This window comes from Falco biarmicus, chromosome 7 (genome assembly GCF_023638135.1).
Source record: "Falco biarmicus isolate bFalBia1 chromosome 7, bFalBia1.pri, whole genome shotgun sequence".
In the NCBI taxonomy this organism is placed as follows: Eukaryota; Metazoa; Chordata; class Aves; order Falconiformes; family Falconidae; genus Falco; species Falco biarmicus.
The window spans coordinates 72,004,910-72,026,291 of NC_079294.1; the positions used below are offsets into that span (position 1 = coordinate 72,004,910).

Below are 21,382 nucleotides of genomic sequence, written 5' to 3' on the forward strand. Positions count from 1 at the left end.
TGGAAGATTCCTGTGTCAATGCATTCCGCAAGCTAAACTGCATGTTTTTTGCAAAAAAGAGCATTCCCTTTCATTAGCTGATCCTTCACTTTGATAAAAAGTCCTCTTGTCTTGGGGTGAGAGAGGATGGTTAAGAGCAGTAAGCTTATCCAGTGATACTAATGTCTTCCTGGGATACTTGTGTCTTACCTGCCTGTCACCATTTTCTCCCTGGACCAAACTGTCCCAGAAGGTGTTCTATAATTACTGTTTTATAATTACTAGCTCTTAATTGGGATCTTTGAATTATGGTAACAGCTGTCACTTGGTGGAAGGCAAACAGCTGCAAAACAACGTGTGACATGGCCCAGCTTTGGGACATGATGATGCTGCTGAGAGGAAAAAAGATTGGGATCCCCTTCCTCAGCACACCTATTTACACAACTTTTTAATTTCCTCACTGAAAATAGATCTGTGCTCCAAGGGAAAGGATGTCACTGACCTAGGTAATAGCATAACCTGATCAATATTGCCCTAAGTATTTTATTTCATTACTTGTCCATGCTAACTGTTTTGATTGACTTTGCGCCTGATAGCTCAGTGTGCTCAGGGGGTATTTTCCCACTTAGCTCAGTAAATTTTAAATCAGACCACAAATGAGGTCCTTCTGACATAGTCTGCAGCCTGGACTCACCTACATCGTCTGAGTCATCCATTGATTACCTCATCTTGCTGTTCAGCTGCCTTTTCCAGTGATGAATACCAGTGAGTGCCAGTCCAGTGCAGAGCTGTGTGGACCAGCCTCTCAGATCACTTAGTGCTCCTTCTTGATGACATTTCCAGGCCTTGAGGCCCCAGTTTCAGACCAGTTGTGTTTCTTGTTGCCTTCGCAGGTATTTATGCTTGCTTTCCCCTCAGCTTCCTAGATATTTCTTTCCCTAGGAGTATCTATGTATAGCTACTGAGCTAGACAGACCTTTTGCTGGTGACTGTGGTCATTCTTAAACTTCCAAAAAAGCCTGTGACCTATTTCCAGAAGTGATTCATAGCTAGCCTCTCAGAAGAACTACAATTCCCAAAGATGCAGATAAGAGCCATGAAAGATTAAAAAAAATGCCTAGGCAGGTAAGGTATCTAATTCCCACTGAGAATGAGATACCTAACCTACTTACAGCTCTAGGGGCTTGATTTGTTTTTTTTTTTTTCCAAAGGCATTTAAGTATATTGAGAGAGAACTGTTGAAAACCTGAGCTGTAGGCGTATGAGAACATAAGCACCATTGAAAAGCAGAGGGGTGCTTCCTCCAAAGTCATAGACCTTCTTGAAAAAGCCCTGGCCCCAGTCCTTGTGTTGCTGCTCTGGGACACATTGCCTGGGAGGTAAAAATGCCATTGTCCCTCCACACTGGAGGCACTGGCCATCTCCTTCCCTCCTGGCTAGCACCCGTGGGAGACTTACAGCGGAGTTCAGTGGAGGCAGAATCCAACCCTAAATGTTTTTCCCTAGAGCTTTAAAGAAAACCATGCAGGAAAGACAGCCGTTCGAATTGTGCTAGAAAATATTTTTAAAAGTCTGTGTCACGTTGCCGTGGTGACAAAAGTTCTTAAAATGAAGATTAAAGTCTAGGCTGGGAATGGTGGCATGGGGAGGGGAAGGGGGGCTGTTGTCATGACAACCTCAACTCTGAGAGTGCAAGAGGCAAAACACATGGTGGTGGCAGGATCTTTGGGGTTTATATATACCTATAAACATCTGCCATTTATGCCAGCTTTCTCAGTGCTAATTAGCCCTGCTATTTCACCTTTCTCTGCTGTAAATATTTTCCGGTAGACACAAGTCTCTGAGGGAGAAGGCAAGAAAATGCTTTTTCTTTTTTTCCTTTAATTTTTGCACGGGCTTCTTGCTGTTCTGTCTATGGCCCCTCAGATGCTACAGCACCTACCTGGAGAAGAACTTCCATTAAAAGCAAGCTGCCTGGGAAGAGTTAAATCGTCTCGGGAGGAGGTAGAGGCTTGCAGGCTTGCATCTTGTTCTTACAGAGCTTTAACAGCAGCAGGCTGCTGCAAGATCACTTCTCCCTTCCCTGGATGCACATACACACTCTGGCTTTCCTTGGCACTGAAGTGGCTGTTTCTGAATGTGAAGCGTACCTCCTTGGGCTCTAGTTAGTAGCCACAATACACAGACAGTGGTTGCAGCAGGAGATCAAAGCTGGCATCCCTAGATTTGGCTCACAACTTTGCTCTCAGCTTCCTGTGCAACCTCTGGCAAGTGGCTTTTCCCTTTTATGTGCCTCATTTTGCCCATCTAGAATAATGGAGATAACACATTCACTGGTGATATTGAAGCATACCAGATTAATGTCAGCTGAGCCCCTTGAGACCTTCAGATGAAAACTGCCACAGCAGCACAAAGGATTATTATATTTTAAGTGTAAAATCTACTTGGCTATCTCTCTTAATACCTGTCAATCAGTGTGCTTCCTTCAATCTCGATGTTCCAGGCAGCTCTAAGACAAGCACACTCCACAGTATCTTCCCCTGTGAGCGTTAAACCTAATGAATCACAGACCTGTTTCTCCTCTCGCACTGACTCAAGGCAGCATCAGCAACTCTGCTGACATTGATTATGTCATTTGGTGCAAAGCAAGCATAAAAAGAGATTCAAACCCAAACTCTTCCCTTCATCTAAAACTTGATCTTCTGGCTATAGTTTTCCTTGCTGGCACAGCAAAAAGCAGGCAAAACCAAATCCCACACCATCTCAAACTGTCGAGTGCATCCCTGAATCTGCACACTGCTTGCAGATGTATCTGCGCACCACAGATGATTTCCCGTCTCCAGTCCATCTGCTGTGTGCTGGCTGGTGCTTTCAGCGTTGTCCCAATACAATCTGGATCCCAAAGCTCCCTTCCTCCCATACTGTGGTGCCATTCCGCCAAGCACGTTGTGATTAGCACAGCCCAAAGCTGTCTGACCCAAAGCTGATCCTTCAGAAGGGACTCCTAATTCCCAGTACGCTATGAAGTTGTAAATAAGCCCAAATGTGTTCCTTTACATAATTTTTCTTCCTTAGCTAAGCCGCTTTCAGCAGGTCAGCCTGAGCAATAGTTGCTTCAGAAATCTAGAGTTTATATGTTTGTATATTTTAGTGGCAAGAACAGCATTTTGTCTGTTCATCCAAAAGAACCAAATGCGTGGTCTAGTGTGTTACTTGAGACAGCAAACCTTCTGGACTAAAATTAGTTTACGTTTTGGCACAGCTTAAATGCGACATAACTGGAAGAAGAAATAGAAAGTTGGGGAGGGTGAGGAATGAGCAAGTAGAAAGGTTGATGGTGCATTTCTGATAGCAGCATCAGGAGAGGGAAAACAGCCGCTGAGATCTCTTGTGTTGCTTTGCTGAAACGTGTTTTCCAGTGGTGTGCATTTACTCAGCAGGCTGGGTTTCTTGGGGAGCTGCCCTTTCTCTCTCAGCTCTGGTTTCTTCTGTGTCCTTACAGTATCTGAGTTGCTCAGGGGTTTTGGCTCTGAGTGTGCCTTGTGTATGCTCATGGCTTCCATGCTTCGATGCTCTAATATGCATAATGCTGTGTGTGTGCCTGGATAGGATTTTTCCTCCTGGAGGAAGCCCATCATGTGAGTTCTGCATGTTGTTTGTCTCTCCCCTTGCTTCAGCCTCCCAGGATGGATCTTGCACATACAGGCTCCTGAGCCCTTCCCCTCTTACATGGATTGTGTCCGTCAAGACTTGCTGAGTGTGGAGAAGGTGACATTTTGCCCCTTGCCGCTAGGTTTGGCACTGATTTGTGCTAGTGATCCCTGAGCAAAAGGACTGTTTTTTCAATGAGCTGCCTTTAATTTGCATGCTGGTCAGAATGGGTAAGAGCTTAAACTATTGACCAGTCTGTTTTCGTAACCAAACAGGATGAGGCCCAGTCAGTGAGTAGATGGGTGTTATGCAGAGACACCATAGCTGAGGATGCGGGGACTTAGTACAACCACTCTATAGTGATCTTTCTAACAGTATTGTAGGCTCAGAAAAGCTCTTCACAGCAACCACCTATCCCCCATATATCGAGAGATTAACACTGAGGTTTGAAAAGGCAGCTAATGCCTCTGTGAGGAAAATGCATCTTTGCCTCTGTTATCTACAAGCGCCAAGTAAAGAAAGGAAGAGTGAAAGACATGTCAACTTTCTTCCCCATAGTCCACAAATACTCTTCATAAATGTAAAGAAACATGTATTTCCTCATAGCAAAACAACCTTAACTCTGACCTTAGAGCACTCAGAATGACATATGATACTGTTTTGATTCTCTTTTGAGATTTGTATTTCCTTTTAAGGACTTCGGGTTTTTAAAGTCATAAATTAAGAGTAAATTCTTCTCTTTCTATTAAGCTGGAGCAGTGTCACAGCTACTTGATTGTCCACAGGGGATTTATCACAGTTTTATATTAACCATAGTGTGGATACAGATACCAGCACTGGCTCAGGACCAGCAGGCTTTCTTAGTTTGGATGCAGGCTACAGATATACTGCTATGTTGCTAGGAGTGGTAGTGAAGGGCAACAAGCAGTTTCACTGCTTTCCTGTGGTGCAGAATCTGTTCATAAACCCTATGGATGGAAGTCAGTTCTATGTAGAGCCAGCGTTCAGCTGAGCGAGCGTGGATGCTGTTAGCTCTCTCTGTTGGGGTGTTTAGCTCTGGCTCAGTTGTGCTGGCTCCAGACAAAATCATTAGTATGCCTCTGAATTGCGGTCCCCAGACCCGCAGGAAAACCCATTTGTTCTAAGCATAGTGCCTCTGGTACATGCAGAGCCAGCAGGGATGTGCATTCTCATCCCAGCCTGCACAGCTTGACGTGCTGGGGAGCTGAGCGCAGACAAAGGCTTTGTTGGAGCTGGCCTGGGCCCGGCAGAGTGGTGCAGCATGCAGCAGGACCACGCTGCCCCCCTGCACAGCACTGCCCACAGTGTCCCCTGGGTGGGCTCTCAGTCTCTTGGAGCAGTCTGGCCTCCGTGGGCCTAGACAGACAGATGCACTAATGCAACATCGCTCTCAAGGATCTGAGAAATTCTGGTGACCTATTGGCTTGGATAGCCACACCAAGCTGTATGCCAACATAAACCAACACACCTAATTAAACATACAACTGATTTCAGTCAGAGCCCTTATTTCACTGCTAGAACCAGACTCCCACTTCTCTGGGGTGTCCTAGATTTCTTCCAGCTCAAGTGATCAGGTTAGAGGAGTCCTGCTGCAATAGAAGGCCAATTGAGGAGTACTGTACAGAGTAATTTGGGGCTGACGAGATTTTAGATTCATACTGGTAGGATCCTGATAGCTTGTTCTGTATAAGCAGGATTTCTGAGATGGAACTCATGTAACTAGAGATGACTTTGTTGAGGAAAGTTTTGGCCCTCCCACTTTCCCAAGCTGTCCTTCCAGAAGGCATTGCAAGGTATCTGTCTGTTGGCTAGAAAGACAGGCCTGACTTTGTAACAGGGATTCTGAAGCCACAGCTTGTTTTGGACGATCAAGAAACAAGGATATTAGCTCTATCAGACAATACCCTCGGAAAGAGGTGCTTTTAAGTGTGAATCCATGCTTTGTCCTTCTTGTCCTCCCCACTCCTTTTTTCCAATCACAGGCAGCAGAAAGATGGAAAGCATAAGCAGTTCAAGGGGCAGCAGAAGGAAGTGTGATGCTCTGGGACCTAGCCTGGGTTGTGTTACAGCAGGACAAGAAAGCACTGAGTGTTCAGGATGAAAACCAGAGGAGTTCCAATTACCACTCAATGTTCCTCTGCTCATGGACCAGCTATTTTAGAATGTTTCTTCCCCACCTCTCCCTGGCGAGCTATAGACTGCTTTAGAGCACTGCAGCACTGGCTTAGACACTCTCCAGCACACTACAGGAGTTAGTATTCCCTGCAACACAAGCAGCTATTTACAGTAGGAGCTTCTTTTCAGTGAAAGGTGTTTATTCATACCCCTTCACAGTTATGCCTGTGTGCCACGTAGTGAGTGTTTCTTATTTTCTCTTGCATGTGAATGTAAATGTATTCCAAGGAGTGGGCATGAGCTGGTAACTCCTGAGACTGAAATTGGATTTGTCTCACCTGCAGTTCAGGCATTTACAGTTGGAGTTCATTATCTAGGCTTACTTTATGGGCAGCAGAGAGGAACAGAAATTCCTGAGATGCAGATGCAGTGCACCTCCTTCTCAGGTAAACACGTGCCACAAACCAGACGTGCCTAATGATGCTGTCTAGATCTCTTGGTCCAAAGTAGGTGAGCTAAATCTACCCTTGCGTAAAGCAGATCCTGTCTCTACCTGTGTGGGAGGTTGTGTCAGCTCAGTTGTGACCCTTCCCTCTAGTAGTCAGTGCTGGGCATTAGAGGGCAATCCCAAATGGCCACTGAGCTCCTGGCCTCTCTGAGCTCTGTGCACTACAAAGGCAGATGCACCCTGGTGTTAATACAGAGGCGGGACTTCCCTTACCTTTGTGCTTCAACACTGGGTCCTGTGCTTATGGGTGACTTACATGATGGGTGATGACCTAGCAGTGAAGGAAGACCTGTGAGCCAAGACATACACTCTGCACAGAGCTGCCATTTCTTAGTTGCCACTGAATATGTGAGTTGTTAGTGCGTGAGAGGAGACAGCAGGGCCTAACAGCAGAAGCAAACACACTCATTTATTCCTGTTTTTCGGAGGTCCACCAAAGAACAAAGGCTTTCTGCCCTAGCCTAACTAGAATAGATCCCAGTTATCATATAAGCAGCTCCATATCCATTCACTTTTCCCCTAAACCATTCTTTCCCTCTAGCTGATAACTCTCTGCTTTTAATATGTTAAAGAAGTAAGAAGGGCACTTTCTGACAGGCTTTCTCCCTGTCCCTGGCTGGAGTTCCCTGAGTTACAGGAGGGCTGGAGCTCTTCGAAAAACACTCATAGGTGGGAGAGGAAAAGTCATTAACACAGTAAAACCCTGGTGACACAAAAGATCCATTCAGAGATCCTTCTGCAGACTGCTGCTCTGGCTTCATTAAAAGCATAGCTCGTGGCTGTCACTCAGATAGGCTGGATTCACTTTGAGTTATCTAAATGAGAATGATCATTTCTGCAATGGAAAAAAAAAAGATGAAACCAGTAGGAATTATTCTTTATGAATTATGTGTTCAGCTTTCATACTGACCTAGTCAGCACTGAGAGCTGGATTTCCTAGAACAGCCTTTCATACTGGATTTTGGGTATTTTCTTTAGCCCAGAAATATTGCTAGAATGGCCTTTCTCACACTAAGTGACATGGCTTCAGCTCCATCTTGGGTGCAGTAGGAATAATGGAGTTTAGAAGCTGTTATCCAAATCATTCATCCTAATTTCCAGCATTCTTCTGTGGCTCCCTCGCAGCTTGGATTGAGCATGTTGGCATCTCTCAGTGAGTATGACCTTGTGGCATCCCGATTAGGTGGGGAAATGTTAATATCTGGTGTGGAAACAGGCAAATTGAACAACTAGCTCTGACGTCAGAGTGAGGAGCCAATTTAGGCAGCTAAACTGACAAACCATGATTCCTTTCTTTTATAACAAAAATTTTCTGCCTTTATAGCTGCTTTAACTGACTCACTATGGGATCAGAGGAGGCCAATCCCTGGTATAGGCAAAGATGGCAAGTACATACTGCCATGGGTGGTTGGGGAGGAGCAGGACTGTCTCTGTCACAGCAGCAAGGAGTTACATGGATGTAGCTGTACAGTCACATAGCATGCCTATGGCCTGCCCCCCACTTCACGTACTTCCCTGACAGTCATCTCCCTTAGTAATTACCTACCCCTCTAGAGATGATTCTCAGGAGGGCGAGTCACCCGCTGCATGCCTGTCTTCCTACACTGAGGCTCAGTGGAGCCTGGGCAGTGCTCTGGGGGTGTTCAGCAGGCAGGAAGCATTGGGTGTGCTGCTCCCTGCAGTTTCAGTCACTGCACTATCATTTTTATTAATAACATGGTAAACTGAAAATTGCTTTCCTATCTTATATAAGCCTGTATCAGGGTTTCTGTGCTTTTTGGCCCACTGCCTGGTGCCACATAAGAAAGTTGCATTTACAGGTTTATTTTACATCTGACAAACTGACAGTTAATCCTGCTACGTCCCTGAGGAAATGGTGAGCTTGGATAGGTGTCACTGTGTGCTCTGCACGGCTTACTTGGAGGTCAGTTTTACAACAGCACTGGGAGTCACGCTGTAACGAGAATTATGGTGGCAGGTCAGGAAACAGAAAGTGTGACCGCGCAGGGCTGGAGCAGCAGGGCATGGCCAAGGTACAAGAGCACAGCTGTGGAGGGGGACTCTGCAGGTGACATAGCAGAGAGGCTGTGGGCTGAGTGGAGTGGCTTTGTCAGGGCTGTTGGGGAGTCCAGGACTGAGAGAGCAGGAGGGGCTGTGGGTGGGGTAAACAACCTCTGTGGGAAGCTTCAAGCTGATGTAGCTGGACTGGGACAGAGCTGATTGAAATATACCCTGGAAGGGAATACCATCCTACAGGTCAGGATGGAAACGCAGGAATAGAGTTGGGATGTACAGCCTCATCTGATTCACAGTAGTCTTCTTTGCTCCTCATATTTTTCTGCTTTCTGTTCCCTTCCGCTAAATCGGACTAGAACTTTGTGTCACCAGATTGCGGGCTGGACTGCAAACTAGTCAAGCTGTATGTGCCTTCAAACCATGGGGAGGCCTCCTGAGAAGGCCCAGCTGTGGCAGTTGACAGCAGTCTTTCCACTTCATTCACACAGACCTGTCTAAATACTTCACTCCGCCTCTGCCAGAAACAGCAAGACTGTGTGTGGGGAGCAGTGATTAACATTTCTCCAGATGAAGCTCTAGGGCAGGACACGTTGGCAGGGCTGGGGCATGGCTGTCAGGCCTCCGTCCATCCCAGCTCCGTCCCACATTGCAGTGGTGACACAGCAGCATGTGGGAGAGGATGCCAGATGTGTTCAGGGTCTCTGTTTTCAGGGTGATGCAATAGGCTTCTTCAGCTGGAAGCCAGCACAGTGTGAGGACTAAGTGTATGGTCCTTACTGGACCCAAACCATTGCCTAGTGACAGTTTGGAGGTCTCCTCTCTTTGTGTTAATGGCAAAAGAGGCCAGAAGGTGGGCTCTGTGCTGAGCCACCAAGGGTCATTCACACTCTCCAGAACTCTTCTCACTGTGGTGCGTTGTAATGTTGGAAAAACCAAACCTGTGTGGATAGCTCAGGATAGCAGTCACTGGCATGCCCTGTGTGTCGTAACTGTCATCATGAAGCTGGACATAAAAGAGCCAAGCACCTCCAGTGTCTCCACAACACACCACCCATAGGGAAAAACCTGCATCTGTCCATCAAGCAATTCTTGACTGCATATGCAGATTTCATAAGAGGGCACCTGGATTTCTCAGTGTGTCCTGCTTGTGACAGTACTATGGACAACATGGCCACAGACTCCCTTGGAATTAGAGAACTGACTGCAGAGGTGTGGTTTCTGTTGCCTGTTTACCAGTTTCTCAGCTTCCTTGCTGAGAACTGCTATACAGCTCTGACACGTTTCTCTTTTCCTTGCCCACCTTCATGTAAGACTGGAAGTGATAGAGCAGCAGAATACAAGAAATACAAGAAAATAGTTAAATCAGATCCTGTTCTAGAAGTCTCTGCTGCGTCTGAAGCCATTCTTTCTTGCATTTGATACTTGTGAAGACTGCATCTCACATCCAGTACAAAGACAGCTTCCACATTGGGTCAGTGTGTAGCTTATATGCAGCAAGAGCAGAAATCAAAGAAGGGCATTGCAGTTAAAAAGATATAATGATAAGAGTTTATTTCTGAGTAGTGGCTAATGTTCCAGAAATATTTGCAACCAACTTATTTTATAAAATGAGTTTTGGAGCTTTTAATGTAAATTAGAAGGCAAAATCAAAGGGCAAGAGGGGTGAATGATTCTGATTGGATATTTTGGTTTTTAATGTTTTTCAGCTGGTTCTGCTTGCATACTGTGTCTGACCTGAGCTGAGCTGATGCAGCCTTTTCTATTACTTTAGAAGGTTGTTAACCCTGATACTGCATTTAATTATGTTGGGTTGGTTGTTTGGGGAGCTGCCATCTAATCTGCTCCCTGTTGGCCCCTGCAGATCTTCCACATGACCTATGATCTGGCCAGTGCAGTGGTGAGGATTGTGAACCTGATTGGGATGATGCTGCTGCTGTGTCACTGGGATGGCTGCCTCCAGTTCCTTGTGCCTATGCTGCAGGACTTCCCTGACGATTGTTGGGTGTCCCTCAACCGCATGGTGGTAAGTGCCCGTCCTGTTTGCTCCCTTATGGCCCTAAACTCAGGCCCTCAGTCACAGCATCACCATTTCAGCATCAACCTCCCAGCACTAACATGGCATCACCCCGCTTCTCATTTCCTTTCACCTCCTTTTAGGGCCTGCCTCTGCTATAGAGCAGACCCTTGTAAAGCCACAGCACTGTGGGCATGGAGGTGCTTTGGGGGCAGTCTCTGCAACTAGACAGCCTCAGGGCTGTAGAGCAGGAACCAGCCCCAGCAGAGCCTGCTGCGGGCTGCCTGCAGCAGAAGGCAGGAGCCAGGCTTCCCCTCCTGGCAGGAAACAGCAGAGAGCAAGAACAGAAAGAGTTTTCTGCTGGGATCTGGGCATATTGAACCAAAGGCAAGAGGCACAGAGGAGGTCCTAGAGCCGTAGCTGGGTCTGATCCATAATTCCCATTTCTGGTCCCAAGGAAATTGTTAAGCCTTCTGCTCCATATCCTTTTGAAGGGTCAGTGTGATCACCCACCTTTCTCCCTGGGGAGCTACACAATATCCCATTAGAATGGGCTGAAACAGACTCTGCCAAGCCACAGTTCAGCCCCTCATCACAGGATCAGTAGCCAGACTTCCCAATAACATCCCAAGCTGTGCTGCTCACTCTGCTGTTTGCTGTGAGAGAGATTTATACCATATGGTAAATGCATGGGGAGTTCATAGTACCTGTCAACCATCTCGCTGAGAATTCAGGATCTTTTATTGAAAGGGACAATGTCCAGTTGATTAAGCAGCAAAACCTGACAAAGCTTAAAAAATTGCCTCTTACTGCAGCTCTTAACCTCCAGATTCCCCCAGCCGATTTCTTCTTAAAGAAAAAGAAAATAATCAGGCACTTGGGCAGAGCAGAACAAATATAAAATGTATAAAAGAACTGCCAACTTCCCATGCCTCCCACATATGGAGCTGTGGGCACATGTTGCCCATGCCTGAGAAGACTGAGCATCCTTGAAAAAGTCGTCTGTTTGGTGTTTATTTATTCTTTTCTTCCCTCTGCAATCATCATTCATTTCCTGCTGTTGAAAGGTGCCAGACTGACAGTTCTGGAGACTAGAACCCTTTATTTATCTACAGCACAAGAACAACCCATGCAGCAGCTGCCTTGTCTTCCCCCACGCTGCCTTTTTCTTATTTATATGGAAGGAACAACACAAGATCAGGGCCCCATTGTGCTTGTGCTATTCAGGTTCAAAAGGACATACAGCTCGTCATCCTGGAAAGCTCTGAGGTGCAGAGAGAATCCTCCCCATCTGATGAAGTGTCTTGGCCATGGTGCCCTTGCAGGACAGCTTCAGAGCAGCAGATTTGAATCATGTTTCCTTTATCTTAATATGTGGGTGGAGGCTGCTGTCTAATGGCAACAACTTCTTTTTGCTTTTCCCATCCAACCCTGAGGGAAGAAGTAAAAGCTAGGGTTGCAGAGTTACAAGTGTGAGTAGCACACTTGGCTCAAAAGCCAGTGGATGAGAGCTGCAGCACAAGCTGCAAAATCACCTGAAGAATCAAAACAACCAGGTCTACTGCTAATTGGTACATGGAAAACCTTCACAGAAGGCAGTAACTAGCAACAGCAGACACACGGTGAGAGGAAGAATAATCCAGCGGCTGGAGCAGTGACTGAACGTGGGACACCTGAGTTCAGTTCCCAACACTGTGCTGTGTTGCTCCCAGGCAAGTTAAGATGGGAGGCTCAGAGAGTTCTCCCTCCCCAGATGCTTCTGATGATAAGTAAATACTGTGATGGTGGGTATCTAAAACAGTCTGAGGAACCTGGGGTTGCACTGAGTAGGCACAAATGCATGGCGCAAGCTAACCAAATGTGCTCTGGGACACTTTTCACTCAGAGGCAGTAAAGCCAGAAAACCACTTGTGTAACCCAGTGGAATGAAGAGCTGCGAACATATTGGGGTCAGAGCCTGATGAGGGGGGAAACAAAGCTAAATTGTTATGATCTGTGAAAAGAATTTTGTGGCCAGACTGATCAGAACCTGTAAATGACCATCAGGGTAAGTGTGTAGTGAAGGGATAGAGTCTTGAAGGGTGTCAGGAGACAGGACAGAGGAAAAAAAAGGTTTAGCCTAGGCACCTTTCATAGCAGTGACACTGAGAGGGGTGAGGGATGCATCCCATAGGCAGGAGGGCTCAGCAGTCTCCAGGAGGGGCAGGGTAGAAAGCATCTATCCAGAGCAGAGTTTTACCAGGCAAAGACTTACACTACAGTGTTTGTCTTCCCAGCCTTGAGAGCCTGTGAAGCTGGGAATTAAACTTGCCTTGTATGATTTTTTTCCACTGCTTCTTTGCAGCTAAATCACTTTCACCTTTTCCACTTAATAAAAGTGAAAAACCCTTATTGTCTCAGTGACTGTCTCAGAAACGCAGCCTCAGGAAACTCAAGAACCAGAGAGATGGTTATATGCGCCACCTGTAGTTCAGGTGGCTTCCATTCCAGAAGCTGTACAGGAATATGCCAGCCCCAAAATAGCTTGGGTTTAGAACATTTAACAAAGAGAATATTTAGTTCTTCTGGAATCAGATAGTTTCTTCTCACAATAAGGTTCTTTCTTCTAATCTCCTGAGAAGATTTCCAGGTGGTCTTTGGGACCAGTGATGGATGTGGATGGCATAATTAGTGCCACCATTTTTGTTAGTCTATTGTGAAGAAATAGGAAATTGCTTCCACTGAGTCAGGACACAACAAGAAACTGGTGGTCTGGGCTATTCTCAGACTTTGGTGCCAAGAGCTTGATGGTAGTTTCCAGAAATGGCTCTGTTTGAGAGCTGTAATGGACAGGGTTGGGAGATGGGAGGCTAGGATGGCATTTGTGAGGGAGTTGCTAGTTTGGATTTTGGGACATTCTGTACTGACCTGGGCATACCTTTGAGGAGATAAATATACTTGGTGCATGACTGCCCTGATCACACACAGAAGGCAAAAACCTGGGATGGAACCACTGTAGGAAAAAAAGGAATCTTCTGAAGCTGCTACAGCCAAGGGGAGCTGAAAGTGAGGTGCCAAATGTTTTGAAGGCTTTCTCCTCTAGTATGCTGGTGCTGCTCTTCTGCCCCTCCAGTGTTTCCCACCTATCACTTGGCAGTCTGAGTTCTGATTCAAATGCAGCAGGGAAAGAAGATTCATCACCTCCCATCTGCTTCCTAAAGGTTTGATCCTCTTCCAGGGGATCTGTGAAGGGTCTGGTGTTGCCAAAATCATATCAAAGGCTTGATAAATCCCTGGGTCCAGTTCATCTTGGTGTTTTCTACATGTACCATGTTTCACCTTCAGCAATTGCAGGAGGAGTGAGTTTCTGTACTTCTTTCTGAACTGGCTCTGGAAGGGCAGGGAAGGATGTTTTCAGTATTAATTGCTCAGCCCTAACTCAGGGGCTTCAGCGTTAGCTTCCCTACAGGGCACATTATTAAAAGAGAAGCGCTACTGAGTCAGCTGCAGAGCAGCATGTGTGTGGGCAGCAGCATCTCCCCAAGACCCTTGCCTGGCAGCTCCTGATCAGAGAAATCTGAGCTCTGCTGACACCTGAAAGCTGCTGGAAACATGTGGCTCACTCCCTTGGGTATTGTGCTGAACTGATAAACCCTGCAGGGAAGGCAAATATCCCCATGTCAAATGCAGCAACCTTGCATAGGAAATACTAATCATCTTCCTTTCTACAAAAGAAGGAGAGTAGCTTTCTTTTTGAGCTTAAACTCCCATCCCCGCCCCCCAACACAGTCTTGCGGCATTGCTGATAGAAAGGAGGAAGAGAAACGGGTGCAGCATGTGTTGTGGAAGACAGGGCAATCCTGCATAGATCTCCTGCGTGATTCCTAACTCACTCCAAGCCTCTGGTCCAGCAGATCCCTCCTGCCCTTGCTCAGTAGGCATATGAAGCCATGTAGTAGATTATCACATTTTAAAAAATCTGTCAGGGGGCAGCAAGAATAGGGCTGCTTCATGATGGGACATGAGCCAGGATGTGGTCACCCGAGCCAAGGGGGCAGAGCAGAAGTGGTGATAACACAGTCCGTTGACCATTCCAGTGAAGGCAGGGTGACAGTCGTGTCCAGGGTCTACCCAAGTGAGTCTAATCAGGAGCAGCAAGAGACAGGGTCAGAGGCAAGGCTGGAAACAAGGCTGTAGTGTACGTTCAGGGCCCAGGGCTGGGTGCAGGTACAGCTAGCTCAGGCAAAGTCTGGGTGCCCAGGCCTGCGCTGAAATGGAGCTCCAGGAACTGTGTGTGCATGGGTGGCAGTCCCAGGCAAGGCTGATTGGAACAATTGAGACTGGTGCACTCAGAGCCCCGAGAAAATCTCTTCTGTTACGTGAAGGCCATGCAAAACTCTCCTTGGAAATAAGCCCAGTCCGATGTGAAGTTTGACCTGTCATGTCTATTTCTCATCCCACTATTTCCCTTCCTTTAAACTGGATCTAAAGGTTTGTTTGCGCGGCCCAGCAGTTACAGCGCAGTCCAGGGGAGGGCAGTGATGCTCAGAGGCCTTATTTCGGAGCTTGACACAAGTGGTGTGCAGCAGCAAACCCCGAGTAACAACTCCGTGGCCAGATAAGATCACTGCTGAGACAAATGTGGGAGATCACAAGATTGAAATATGCCTGTTCACTACAGACAGCTCCTTAATACTGTGAAATGTTAGTGGTGTAAGTCAGGCATAACATTGTGTCTGTGGACTACACCCCTATGCCCAGGATCTGCCAGTACTTCTCTGTCTGCTCCTCTCTGGTCTTCTCCAGTGAGGGTTCAGCCAGGTACAATCACATGTACATCAGACCCAGAACATCCTGTAAGACACCATACTGTTTCTTTACATACTTCTGTGAGGTACTACAGAACCCAGCACTGCCTTTGAAGAGTTCCAGGAACATGTCTCCAAGTATTCATGGGTGGATCTGAGCAGAGGCATTGCAGTCCAGACACTAATCCCAGTGAAACCTTTATAGTACTGCCAGTGTGGATGTTAAAAACAAGCTAGTCTGAGAAACTGCTTCAAAGTAATTTTAACTCCCTTTTGCAAATGCTTTTGGTGCCTGGCATGTATCTGAGATAACATCCTTCTTGACTATGTTCAGGCACAGATCTGGAGCTCCATTTTAGCTTGCTTTGAGATTTGGTTAACGAGGAGTCATTTTCTTTCTGCAGTTTAAGGCCTCATTTACCTACCCTAATGGGCCATTTCAGCTACTCTGTTTTTGAAGTAGTACAACTGTCCCACCATGGGGACTGGCATAGTGAGTATTGAGTATAGGGGGATGGAGCTTATGCAAACAAGCTGTATCAGTATAAGGCACCATGATGCTAGTAAACTTGTGTCCACCCTACATTTGGAACCACTACTGCTAGTCTGGCTTAAAGTACTGCATTCTTGACCTGCCTGCTTATTCTGTGGAAAACAAAAGAGTGTAGAGCAGGCCTAAAAATTAAAGACATACTGAGGCCTGTAAACAAAGAGTCATTACATAAACTGTACCATGAGGATCCAGTGCTCTTTACAGATGCTCAAACCACTCAGAGGTCATGTCCTAAAGACAGTGAATTGCTCTGAAAGGTTTCCCCTTCATGGAAGTGCCTGTCTTTCAGCAGTCCTTTATCTCTTCTCCCAGCAGACCACATCGCTCAGGACTTTTTTTAAACACTCCTGTTTTCCTCCAGCTCTCACCCCTCAGTCTGTCATTATTCAGTGATCTCCTCAGTCTGGCATGAAGGAGGCAGCCCTCACAAGGAGGCCTGTTGCTGATTGGAATTGGGATTTTGTAAGTTTAGAGTTCCCAGGGAGCCAGAAGTGTCCGCAGGCTATGGGGGCTCCTTGATGTTGGATGTTGTAGTTTTGGGTGACTAATTCCTACAAAACACACCCAGGCTTCCTTGTGAACAGCATTCCTGAGCAGCAAGTTGCTGGAGGAATGGCTTCTAAAACTTCAACTTGCCTAATACCCAGATATTCCTCTTAGGATCTGATCATTCGTGGCCATTAAAGACCATGGCAACCAGTTTCCTGATATATCAAAATCCAGCTCAGCTATTATTAATCTGTCTCCACAGATTCCCTTTGGAATCCCTCAGCATTTCTTTTTTCCCTGCTATCAATTCTGTTGTGGAGATGTGCTGCCTTGTTAAGCCACACTGAACTCAGAAGGCAGCAGCATTTCTGCAGTGTCCAGTGAGAAATGCCTGCATGGGAAAGGAATTCATTTAACAAGGAAGGGATGGGACAGAACACCTGCACTACTGCCTCTACCACAGTAAAGCTGTGAATGTGCTGCCCACCTTTACAGGTGATGCACCGTTTTAAGCAAAGGTTGGTCAAATGTGACTGCTCCTTCCTGTTGTCTCAGGATGAGCATTTCCCTGCTGAGGCATGGGCAATAGATGGACTAAAGCCATAGAGTTTACAGCGTTTACCATTCTGTAAGTGCAGGGGCCACAGCTTTATGACTGCTAGTACTACAGGGCTGAGGGAAAGGGACTGTGGCTCCTGGAAATGTTAACATTGAAGATGCAGGGAAGCCTGTGTAAGGTGTGTGAGATGCTTGATGACTTCACAAATCAGAAGTGGGTCTGCACAATGACACAAAACCAGGGTGGTGGAAAAATGCCCCCCCCCCCCCCCCCTTTTTTTTTTTTTTTTTGGGGGGGGGGGGGGGGGGGGGCAGGACTCTAGGAGCCACAGCATAGACATGGGTGAGGCAAATGAGCAAGCAGACTCACTCCTTTGGTGCTTATACCTCAGGCAGCCCCTGTGGTTGGATCCTTGCAAATGCTCTTTGCCTTCATCTGTAGCTGGCTTCCCTTTGGGCTGTGGCTCCTTACACACTGGCAAGCCAACTGCATCACCAGGAATAGAGACACCAATGGTCATATTGTCTCTTGTCTCTCTCTGTTGACTCAAGGGTAGTTTTTTTCCAGTGCAGGAGGTGAATAGGTTCCTGCTTTGTTGGGGAGGTGAGCCCAGACAGGCTGGCGCCAGCCAGGACCAGCGTCTTCTAGGGCTGTGAATGTGCTATTTCTTCTGTGTCTGCTTCGCTGTCACTTCTGTTGCTTTGCCCTTCTTGTTGCAGTGTGAATCAGGCCTGTCTTGCATAATGTAACTGAATATGGCCAGGGTAATGCTATCGCCTGTCTTTGTCCATGTGCTTATCTCCTAACCAAGCATTAACACTCTCCAGAGGTTCCAGCTCTTTGCCACAGCTCACAAACAGCAGCAGTACGCTTTGCTTCTGTTTACTACTTGCAAGCTTACTGAAAAATTTCCATCAACATTACTGACACTCAAAGAGCTGTTTACAGAAAGGTCATCAGCTGCCCACCTGATTAGATTGTGATTAGATACCTCCGAGGAGGTGTCCAGTAAATTCCAGGGCTCCCAGCATTACTGGCGACTGGTGCTGAGGCTGCTGCATCTCTCTGAGTGAATTTCACAAAAGTATTGCTTGTCTATTTGGCAAGCCATAAATGAGGCCTTTTATACAATGACCTTCTAAGTTACCATGGCATATGTGTCTGCATAGCTACATCTATAATGTTAACACCTTCCTAGGAACAGAAAGAAGACTGATGAATGTATAGACTATGTGCTGCAATGAATGTCACTGTAGCAGAGGTATTTTTTCACATACCTTGTAATAGCAATGTGTGATGACAGTGCATTTACTTTACAAGGTTTTGTAGCAAGGACTTGCTAGCATATAATACCCACAGGATAGTAAATGTACCTTGAGCTGTTCCATGAACTCAAGCTAATCAGCATAATCATGAAATTTATGCTGTTTTTTCTCCCTATCCCATGATGTGATTGCTGAGGTGCTTCTTGTGTTAGTTGGAGTGGAGAGCAGAGGGTGTCTGAAAGAAGCCATTGACTTTAGCTGGCTTCTCAAGGTGGTTTATTGCATCTCTCAGATGAGCCCATTTGTAGATTTCTCAGCTCCCTGAAAAAAGCCCTGTGAAGAACTTGCTGTCCGGACCTTATAATCTGAATTTTCTGCCCTTCCCATCTCTTCAGGTAATGACCAGAGATCCTGACCATTTCATAAATTTCTGGGGAGTGATTTTCCCCACTCTTAAGATTTTGCTGCTGGCAACCTTGCTCAGGTTCTCTTTTACTCATATTTCCCAGTGGAGAAATAATTTGCTTCAGTTTCTTCTCCCACACGTGGGTAATTTTGAAATTATCCCAATGCATCATCTCAGTTTATCCCGGGTTACCAGTGTGTCAGACCGTCTGACTTCCTTTCTGGAAAGTTTTGCTGGGAAGAGTACATAGAATCTGTAAAAACCCTGGCCAAAGTCAGTTAATGTCAGATGACAAAATTGGGGCTTTTTATTATTTTTTTAAATTGAGTGAGCCCAGCACTTCCAAGCCATCAAATAATTAAATTGCTTGTTTAACATGTAGAGTTAAGCATGGACTTTTGGGTCTAACATTAGGTATGCTTTTCTGAAATGTGTTCAGCTCAGAGAATGTCTTGTCTCACTGCTAAAGCTTTGTCTGTCTATCTGTCTCTTTAGAATGACTCCTGGGGGAAGCAGTATTCCTATGCGCTATTCAAGGCAATGAGTCACATGCTCTGCATTGGGTATGGGCAGCAGGCGCCTGTTGGCATGTCAGATGTGTGGCTCACTATGCTGAGCATGATTGTTGGTGCCACCTGCTATGCCATGTTCATCGGCCATGCCACAGCCCTAATCCAGTCTCTGGACTCCTCACGGCGTCAGTACCAGGAGAAGGTAAGGACTGCAATCCTTCTGTGACCCAGGGGTGGTTTATGCACTGTCTGGAGGCAGCCAGGGCTGTCGGTGACCCATGTGAGAGGCCAAAGGTGCTGTGCCTCTGTCACCACGGCAGTTCATTGGTCATTCGTACCACTCACTTGAAACAGACCCTCATGAGGAAAGAGATGCAAGATCAGGTGAATAATAGCAGTCGGTGATTCTTGTTGTCTCAGGCTGTCTTTTTAGATCAGCATTATCAATGTCACTGTTATCTAAAATTGTAAGTCACTTTTTCCTTTCTGAGATCTTGTTTCAAATCCCAGATGAATGTTCCAGAATGCACAGCTTTTGTTTAGCAAGTACTTTGTTTAAAAGTATCCAGATTATTCACTTCAGTGCTCATGAGTGAAACTACGTAACAAACCCCAAAGCACAGATCAAAGCTCAGAAGCTCCCAACAGGTTCCCCAGGTAGCTATCGAATTAATTGGACAGTTGTTGAATTGAGTAATGTAGGACACAGACAGAAATGTCACAGCTGATTGGGTTGCCACTGCAGTGGCAGTAACTGGTAGTAGTGGGTTTAAAGTGGTGCTGTGAATTCGTAATACGGCAAGGGGCAAACAGGGTCTGTCACCTTGATTTGGCTGATGAGTGGTAACTCATGGAACTGTATCACTTCCATCCCTCTTTCCATGCCTTTAGTATATTGCCTCTGTACAATCACATTTTATTACCTAAAGCAAGGGGGCTGGTTGTGCAACGAGACTTTTGCCTCTAGGACATAGACAGGCAAAACTACTGCCTTCAAGTTCTGGTTGAACCAGTAGGCCTGCACCTCCACAAAATAGGAGAGCTAATTGAATAATGACTGTGTACAACTAAGAGCAAGGGCCTGGGTGGCTCAGAGGTGAGGAAGGGACTTCCACCACAAAGACAGTAGGTTACTTACAGGCATCAACAAAAGCAACTGCCCTTATTTAGTAGGGCTGAGGATACCATAGGCAAGGAGGTGTTATGGTCAAGGTCTTTTGGATACGTTTGTTCTGAAGATTAAGAAGAGGAGTCAATTGCTAGCCCTATTCTGACCCTGCCAGCTGCAGTTAGATTAGGTGAAAGGGTTGCTGTTATTCAAGTGGGTAAATTATACACAGGCTAGATGAATTTTAAGTTGAGGGAGGAGATTGGAGAAAGGATTTATTAGGTGGCTTAGGAACAGGTTTGAGAGACAGGGATTACAAGGCTGGGCCACAGAAAGAGAGTAGGCGAGAGAGTGAAGACAAATAAAGATCAGAGGCTGGATCATGCTTTGAGGATAGGGAAGATCTCAAACTACTGATAGAGCTAAAAGATGGAAAAAACACAGGAGGAGAAGTGGGGAGGACTGGGGTGCAACTAGAACACTGGGCTTTGTATAGAGTTTTACCACTGTTTTACAGATTGGCTGGACTAATTCTAATTGAGTGTAAGGCATGCCAAAGAGAAGGACACTGCAGCACTAGGAATGCAAGCTGATCAAATCTGTGTATGCAGAGTATTTATTCAAATGTGTTTGAAGTAGCATAATAGTCAAGGACTGATTTGCAGATCCAACCACCTGGTCATCCTAGCCGCAGCCAAGTTTACACCTGCAGGACTGGGCACTATGATTTTTTTCTCAAGCCAGGTCTAAAGACAAGGGCAAAACTTGACCCTGGAAGTTGGATTCCAGTCAGTGCTCAGGCAAATCAGTCACCAGTAAGCCAGCAGGGACTGCGGTGCCAGTGGCAGAAGAAGTGTGAAAGGTTAAAGTCTTATTTAAAGGTGGAGGTGTGAATGAGAGGGTTAATGGATCATGGAGAAAAGCTTTGTGACAAAAGCAGTGAGTAGAGGATTTATCAAAGGGTGTTATTTCATGTGTAGTGGTTATAGCAGGTTCATTTCCCAAGGTATTCTCCTAGGATTAAAGCCTCAGGGATTGAGTACGTTCATTTTCCTTTTGCAAATGGGACAAATGATGGCCTAAAAACAAATATGTATTTACTTTCTGCATTCCTTAGCACTTGAATAGCCATGATTAAAATGAGGCCGCTTCGTGATTTGCAGCCCTGCAACTCAATTTAGTTCAGTCCTCATGGGACAATGTGTCTGTTGAAGCATATTACAAGCAAAGAATCTCAACAAGTTTGGAGGTCGATTGGTAGAAGCAGGCAGCAGTTTAGAGACCTCTGCTGAGTACACCTTTGGGCTGCGAACAGGGCTCTGCCTCTCACCTCAGCAGAGGCTTAGGCTGCAGAGACTTTAGCAGCCATTCTAGGAGTAGCCAAAGAAAAGAAACAGTG

At 46.1% G+C, this 21,382-nt stretch overlaps 1 protein-coding gene across 1 annotated transcript in view; it reads left to right on the plus strand.

Annotated features, from left to right (window-relative positions):
• The window catches only part of LOC130153008 (potassium/sodium hyperpolarization-activated cyclic nucleotide-gated channel 4-like), a 72,226-nt gene extending 52,297 nt beyond the window's left edge, over nucleotides 1–19,929 (plus strand). The window contains exons 3-5 of the mRNA XM_056347399.1: nucleotides 10,152–10,313; nucleotides 18,859–19,077; nucleotides 19,843–19,929. Of these exons, the coding sequence (XP_056203374.1) occupies nucleotides 10,152–10,313; nucleotides 18,859–19,077; nucleotides 19,843–19,929 (468 nt within the window). The remainder of the gene's footprint in view (nucleotides 1–10,151; nucleotides 10,314–18,858; nucleotides 19,078–19,842) is intronic.
• The last annotated feature ends 1,453 nt before the right edge of the window (nucleotides 19,930–21,382 follow it).